At 33.9% G+C, this 8,616-nt stretch overlaps 1 protein-coding gene across 1 annotated transcript in view; it reads left to right on the forward strand.

Moving 5' to 3' along the window:
* The window catches only part of CNTN5 (contactin 5), a 799,637-nt gene that overhangs the window by 286,593 nt on the left and 504,428 nt on the right, over window positions 1-8,616 (forward strand). Inside the window, exon 6 of the mRNA XM_007938106.1 lies at window positions 4,094-4,297. Within this exon, the coding sequence (XP_007936297.1) occupies window positions 4,094-4,297 (204 nt within the window). The remainder of the gene's footprint in view (window positions 1-4,093; window positions 4,298-8,616) is intronic.

The raw sequence follows: 8,616 nt of genomic DNA on the forward strand, positions 1-8,616 counted from the left end.
AATAATTTTCTTGTAAAACACTTATTAAATAGTTGAACATTTTTTATATTGTGTTGTTGTTGTTGTTGTTGTTGTTATGTGCCGTCGAGTCATACCTGACTCATAGCGACCCCTCCTTGGGTTTCCGAGGCAGTATCACTACGGAAGTAGGATTGCCCAACCTTCCTTCCGAGGAGTGGCTGGTGGGTTTGAACCGCCAGTCGTCTGGTTTGCAGGCAAGTGTCTTAGCCACTATGCTACCAGAGCTCCCTTTATATTGTGTATATATATATTTACACATTTTATAAGCTAATGGATATAGCCTAACATTTAGAAATTCTCAGACATATGCTAAAACTCTATTATATGCCTTAAAATAATAAAAATTGGTTAAATATTGCTGAAAATCAACATTTAACTCATAATTAAAATTATTGAAAATAAATCAAAATATATTTTGTTTTTTGATATTTAAGTACTTAATTCTTCAAATACTATTATAGATCCATTGTACTATGTTCCTTATATAAACATGGAAAACATAGGAGGCATTCCTAATCTAATAATCATGGGAGGGAGGAGGATCACAGAAATATTGTTTCCCAAATGCAATGTTGATTATATGTTAGATTTTCATTCCTATTATCTCATCAATCTGAAGTCATTTGAATGATATTTTCATTTCATACATGAGAAATTTAAATGTTAAAGAAGTTAAATACTTACTCAATTTAACTATCTCCAAGTTGTTTAGTTAGTACTTGACTACCCTACCTCTTCAAGTCTTAAAGTATTTAAACTCCAATGGAAGAAAACCTGGTGAAGAATTATGGAGCAGGGCAGTTAGGTAGTAGAATTTGGATAGATGGAATAGATAGAATAGCAATTATAATGTTAATCACTTGATTTCATTGGACTCATCTGTCCAAACTGATGTCTGTGAAAATTTCTCTGATCCCTTGATTTTACCTTCTTAAATAGAAATTTATAAAGAGTAATGCATCTTCTTTATTGCACACATTCTGTTGGCTATAAATTCAATTCAGATGAAAATTTAAATAGAAATGATAATAGGTTTGGGGGAGTTCTATTAAAAGTTGATTGATTCATGTATAAAGTTTTCAAATTAGTTGCATTGACTTTCCATACAAACGAGTAATCTTCAGGTCTCTTCTGCGAGTATCCAAAAAGCCTAAACTGGATTTCTCTTGTCAGACTAAGGCCAGAGATATGAACTTATTTTTAATAACCCATGGTTGGCTTAATGAATTAAGGAAAAAAAAACAAAGTTTCCCAATTGTATATTAAAATAAACTGCTGAGCCTTCAAAATTTAAATAATTAATCCTAGGTCATCAATAACTCTGGGGAGGTGGGACCTTGAGATTTGTGTTTTCAACCACAGCATAGGTAATTCTAATGCTTAGCCAGTATTGAAGGTCATTGGCCTGCAGTCATTGCCTCCAGGAGTCCCTAAATTATGCAAACAGTTATCCAGTGGAGTACTAAGCAAAAAGTTTGGAATTTGAAGTCTACTCAGAATAACTCAGAAGGAAGGCCTGGTGATTTTCCAAAATACAGCCACTGAAAATGCTATGGAGAATGTTGACACAATGTGAGGAATGTAACCAATGTCACTCATTGTTATGTCTAGAAACTGTGGAATGGGAGCAGCTTTTGCTGTATATATGTTGACCAAAAATACTATGTGAAAGAAAGAGACAGGGACGGAGGGAGACAGAGAGGAATGAAGGAAGGAGAAAAGCAGGTAGAGAGGAAAGAAGAAAGAAAACCCTGTGGAGCACAGTTCCACTCTCCATATATCGGAATTGACTCCACAGCAACTAGTTTTTATCTTTTGTCTGTTTTGACTATTTACTCTGCTCTTCAACTTTCATTAATGCAATTGAAATCTGGTTTTGCTTCTCAGCCATCCACTGAAGTTGTTCTCTATTGATTTGCTAACTTAAAAGCCTAAATAACATTTTCATTTATTTTTTACTGGACTTTTTGCTTCATTTCACATTGTGCAGTCTTCTTGAGATGGTCAGGCCACTTGCTTTGTATGGTGCAGTACGTTCTTTATTCCCTCTTTAGCCTCTTCAGTGGTTCCTTCTCTCTCAACTTTTGAATATTTTCTAACCTTATTTGGAAGAGAATTATCTTCTCTTTTATCTACTCTGCCTGGTTACTCTAATCTATTTATATGTATTAATTTATACTAATATACTGACAGCTCCTGAATTTAACCTTCACTGCAGATTTCCTTCTTGGGCTTCAGACATATTTTCTACCACCTGTTGAACCTCTGCCTGGATTTGTATCACACACCTCAAACATAAAATGCCCTGAAAGTGTATCAGTTGTTTTTGTCCTTAAACGCGCTCTACTTCATATATTTTGTATCTCAACTTCATGTGCTACCTTTTCCCACTCAAGGGACACAAGATGTATCCTGATTTATTTATCTCTTCCTTTGTGTTATCTTCAATACATCCTTTGGACCAGTATTCCTCTTCTCATTGTTATCCACATGGTTCTAATTCAGATTTTTTTCAGCTCTCAACAGTACTGTGCAACATTGCCTTATTATTCCCTCCTTTCTCAAATACAAGCTCTGCACAATCACCAGAATAGCTTCCTGACATACATATCTGATTATGTCAGCCCATTGCTGAAAAACTTCTAGTGATGCCACATTAATTACAAGCACCGTAATACTACATGAATACTATGTTAATCTCCTTGATAATTTGGATTAGTCTCTAACCTCTTCTCTTAGCACTCTCGTTCTTAAGATTTTTCCCTTCAATAACAAAACTGCTTTTGGTGGTCCATTTATACCATAAAACTTGTTGACTGACTGATTTCCTTTATATAGCGTCTCCACCTAGAATGTCTTCCCTACATCACAGACTTTTCACTTGGCTTACTGCAACTAATCTTTAAAGACTCCCAAATTTATAACACCAACACAGATCCCTCTTCTGGCCTCTATATTCAAACATACAATTGTCTTTATAATTCTCAAATTGAATATCTAATAAAATAGCATTTCAAATTTAATCTGTCAACATTAAACTCCTGCCTTCACTCCACCCACATGTGCAAAGACCCACACTTTCTGTAGCCTTCCCATTTCAATAAAGGCAACTAGATGCTTCAAGTTGCTTGGGTCCAAAAACTTAAACTTTGACTCTTCTCTTCATCACGTATTTCAAAATCAATATATCAACAATTCCTGTCAACTATGCTACTACATTTTTTTTTTTTTTTTTTTGCCAGAACCAATACTTCACCTCTACTGCCGCCATCCCAGTGCAGACCATTTACATTTTCCATGGCTATTTTGTGAGTAGCTTTTTAGACTAGGGAGTATTATACTCCCTGCTTCTCCCCTCCCACACTTTCAACCTCATACTTTCTCTTCCCTACTGAGAAGTCAGTGAAAGCTTTAAAGATATACAGCTACATGTTCTCAACGCTTTCACTCTTTAGTTCTCTTACCATGCTTTACTTTTCTTCCTGACACTTCTCACCACTTGGCATCTATTTGGGTATTCTCAGTTTCTTCCCACTAGAATGAGAACTCAGAATCACCCCTGCCACCCATTTAGAACAATGTTTGCCCTATAGTAACCCCTGATTAATATTTATTGACTATATCAGTAAATTAACGTAACTCAACTATATCCTACCCCAGGAAGTTTTCACCAATCAACACAATTTCTTAAGTACCTCTCTCCCATGCTTTCATTATAATGCAATACAGTATATATCTTTGATAATGGAAACTGTCTCTCTCATATTTTTATCTTTGGTACTGTCATATCATATGAATGAAAGCTCAGCGTCCTTAAGACTATTTTAGATATTCTGGTAATCATTAGGAACAACAGCCCAGAGATCCCTGGGTAGTGCAGATGATTCACTCTCAGCTGGTAACTGAAAGAATAGCAGCCTTTTTGATGTCATCTTTGAACATAAAATATATAAAATGGATTAAATGTCTATAGATTTACAATATGTCTAACAGCAAAAGATTTTCTGTTTGACTTTTGTTTGCTAGTGAAATAATCTATATCTTTTAACAAGTGAATTTTGTGTATTTTCAGAGATCATCTATAGCTGGGTCTTTAACGAGTTCCCTTCCTTTGTGGCGGAAGACAGCCGGCGCTTCATTTCCCAGGAGACAGGCAACCTCTACATTTCTAAAGTCCAAACATCCGATGTTGGCAGCTATATATGCCTGGTGAAAAACACAGTGACCAATGCTCGAGTACTTAGTCCTCCAACTCCACTCACACTACGTAATGACGGTAAGTTGCATTGCCCGGGTTAAAGTGGTCAGCCATGTCAAATGTGAAAACAAAAAATGTTTACTGTTTTCTCTAAACACTTGAATCTCTTACAAAGAAAATTAAAAGGCATTTATAAAATTTGGAAACGCTATATTTTTAGACTAAGATCATGCGTATTTTAGAATGAAAACATTGAGGTAGAAAAGGGATGATCCATGAATGAGAAATATCCCCCATAATGCTACTCTAGTGCCAAAAAGGAAGAGAGAATCTGAAAAGAAGAACAGTAATAAAGACTCCACAGTTCTTTCCTTTGCTCTTTAGTGCCTCTATATAGCATATGTGTGTGAATTGCAAGCATTTTATGGGTTCACTTTTCATTACATTTTTATTTTAGCTGCCTTCAAATTGAATGTTCAGCTTTTAATACTTCATGGTATAGTTATAATTGTTATTATTGCTTTTCCAATAATAGGAGCAGTTGTAACTTTAACTTTTAAGTGCAATTCAGGCAGAAGTGATGATTCTATAATTATAGGTATTGCCATCTATCTAAAGTATCTTCAAATTTAAACACCTCATTTGTAGTTACAGACATTTACAGTTAAGCATTGCATTAAAGAAGTCAAGTGCTATATTACAGTGATATATGCTACGCAGTTTGCTCTGTCATGCAATAAAAAGACAAATCTATGGAAGCAGCATTCAGAAGAGAGCTTGTGAATCCTGATTGATTGCAAAGTTTAAAAATAATTCTATTTTTATTCTGTCATTTCTTATGCTTTTTACTAGGATTTATATTGCTGGGATGTACAGTCAGAAGCTATATCACAAGGATTTTGGCTTACCAATCGGTTTTTTATTTTATTTATTTAAATTTCAGAGTTTAAATAATATACCTATGAGATAAAGAGGCAAATGATGTGTCCATTTTAAAGATGAGGGAACCAATATTAGGGAGATTAAGGGATTGCCAAAGGCAACACAGCTGGGTCAAAACTTGGAGGAATTAATGGGAAAGAAGAATGGAGGAGGGAAGAACAATACAGCAGCTAATAAATTAACCAGCCAAGATGTAATGAGGGACTGACAAAAATAGTGGTAGTAGCACTGGAGAGCAGGGAACGTGACCTAGGTGGAATTTCCAAGATTCAATGATTAATTAAATTTGGGGCTTTGGAGTAGGAAGAAGCTAATATATAAAACAATTTCAGGGTATTGCCTATAGTTTTTCAATGAATGATGATTCTTTTCCCTAGAAAAGATAATACAGGAAAAGGATTATATTCATGGTTGGGTGAACATGAAAAATTAAGTTTTAAATATGAAGAGATGAAGTTCCCATGGGAAATCCATGTAGATATATACAGTGAGCATTTTGATAAGTGAGGGCTGGGCTAGAGTAAAAGATTTAAGAGTCATCATTTTGTGTCCTATCACTATAGTTGAAGTTATGAGTGTATATATTATGATAAAGTTAAAATTGTCTAAGACCTGTCTATAATGAGAAGAAAAAAAGAAAACAAATATATATTGAAAAAATGTATCTTAAATTTTGGAATTTAGGTGATTGGCAGTGAGTTTTTATCTATAAATCATTTCCATAAAATTTCTGAGCATTTTCTTATCAATTTCTTAGGAATTTAAAACAATCCTGTCAGAAAACTAACATTTTGCTGACTAACTAATAATCAGTTCTGTTGCACTATCCATTAATTCACTAATACCTTATTGTGGGTAGTGACTGAAGTTGAAGAGGTCTTTCATCTTTCTTCATCTAAGAGATCTCTGCCCACACATTGCATTGATCATCACAAGAGACTGTAGCACAAGTATAATCAGAGTTCAAAATTGATTGTACTGCTTTCACAAGTGATTTAAAAGATCAGTGCTCATGTGTGGCTATTTCTTACACATACATTTCATGACTCAGATTTATTGCTTAACTTTTCTTTCTACCTTCCATGGTTAAATATTTTAAGAACAATCTTTGGTCCATATTTAACCTTCTTCCCCTCTGCCTCTATGTTTTTGTTTGGTAAAATCCCAACATCCAATAAACTCAACTATCCTCTTACTCTGTGATTGCCTTAATTAGCTGAGAACTGTTTGAGAAAAGTATGCCTATCATAGATTTATGACTACCAACATCAAATGTGTCTTCAACATTGACTATCAGTCTCAGTAAATTTTTGTAAATGATTCATCTGCATCTCTCCCAAAAATTTTCTTTAGTTCTTTAGTTTCCATTAAACTCAGTAGCCCTACCACCATCATTTCACAATAAACTGAGATGCTATCAAACTAAAATTCCCCCATCTTCCCATTAATAAAATTTAAACCTACCACATCTCTACTCTGTCCTGGAAGAAGTACATCCAGAATGCTCCTTAGAAACAAGAATGGTGAGATTTTGTCTCACAAGCTTTAGACATGTTAATTCAGGAGGGAATAGTCCCTGGAAAAGGCCATCATGCTTGGTGAAGTAGAGAGTCCATGAAAAAGGGGAAGACCCTCAATGAGATTGACACAGTGAGAAAGACAATGGACTGAAGAAGAGCAACGATTGTGTGAATGGCAGAGGACTATGCAGTGTTTTGTTCTGTTATGCACAGGGTCACTATGAGTTGGAATCAACTGAAGGACACCTAACAACATCTCTATTTACACTATTCTTTCTGTCTCATATTTCAATAGAGAAAGAAACTCTCCTCCTATTAGAACCAATACTTCAATCCCTGACCATTGACTTTCATTCTCTATTGCCTTCTTAGATCACCACACTATTAGTCATTGCTCCTTATATAATCAATGCTATGCTACTAAACTAATAAACACTTTTAGTCATTACATTAATTTAATTCACAACAGCAGCTGATATTGGTGCCTACTTTCTTTTGTAAACATTTCTTTTTCTTCAATATATCTTTATTTGATCAGTATTATATGAAAGGTTCTCTGAAGAAATAATAAACAGGTAAAACGTATGTTATTTTAAAACTAACATTTAAATTAAAAACAAAAACAGGTGGGAGACATCTGCTAAATATCAATTAAATCATTTAGTGACAATCCTCTTCGAGATTTTCCAAAATCGTTAGAAAATTCACAGGTATTCTTCTGTAAATTACCTAAGGTTATTTTTTCCTAGGTAGTTCTTTGTCTATTACTTTTATTTTTTTATTAAAGGAATATTTCCATATGTAATAAATTAAACAGTATGTAAGTACTGATGGGGAAAAACAAACACATAAACTTCCCATTCACCTCTTTCTGTTATCAAAACCACTCCCTACAACCAACAACCAACCTTAATTTTCATGCTATTTTTTCATGATATTCTCATATTATGCTAGAAGATATTTATACTTTTTCACTCATCAAGTTTTGATAATAACTGTTAACCCCTTAATATGAAAAGTAAACTTATGCTTCTTCTCTCCTGTCTGCCTGTAGTTTACACTTACTAATTTTTTTTTTCTGTGCTTACCTTTTAATTTAGATGATGTGCTTAAATCTTCTTAAATCTCTACTCTTCTCTTAACTCTTGAAAATAATTCTTCATTTTCTATTATATAAAATGAATATATTTTTAGCCCTACTATTTCCTTCACCTTTTCTACACTCGTATGCCCTTCTTTTGTCTTCTAATTTTACTTTGACATTCTCTCATGCAGGTAAAGCCAAGTGCTCTATAGTTTCCTATAGGTTAAATTTAAAAATTGAAAATCAATGCATATTTACAAATTATTACTATACAATTATTGTTCAATATTATATTACCTCAGGTTTTTAAGCCACTTCCTAGATATTTATGCTAAACTGGATGTTTTTTTCACATTTGAATTGAAAATAACATTAGTAAGATTGTGATATACTTTGGATACAGTTATTCTTTAATAATTCTGTTGTAGAAAAGGTTGATAGTTTGAATAACATTGTTTGAATAACATTGTAAGTCACAATATTCATGTTAATTGTGACCATAAGTGTGGTTAAGGTAGTCCATGGGAGAGTATTAAATGTGAAGAGAAGTAAGCTTAGAACCAATCCTTCAATAATCCAAATTTCATTGGAAAGGAAAAGAATGAAAATCCTACAAAAGATAATGATAAAAACAAGTCAGAAAGTATAGTTTCCATTGTAGACTAACAAAAAAGACATTTTGATATATTTTGGAAGAATAAGAAAAATGTGGGCTAAAGAATTAAACAGTAGAGAAAACTCAAAACTAGAATAAAGTTTGGGAGCTCTGGTAGTGTAGTGCCTAAGGCACTTGACTGCTAACCAGAAGGCTGGCAGTTCAAACCCACCAGCCACTCCTCGGAAGGAAGATG

The sequence above is a fragment of the Orycteropus afer genome, unplaced genomic scaffold (assembly GCF_000298275.1).
Source record: "Orycteropus afer afer isolate SDZICR_OR568_19922 unplaced genomic scaffold, OryAfe1.0 scaffold00047, whole genome shotgun sequence".
NCBI lineage: Eukaryota > Metazoa > Chordata > Mammalia > Tubulidentata > Orycteropodidae > Orycteropus > Orycteropus afer.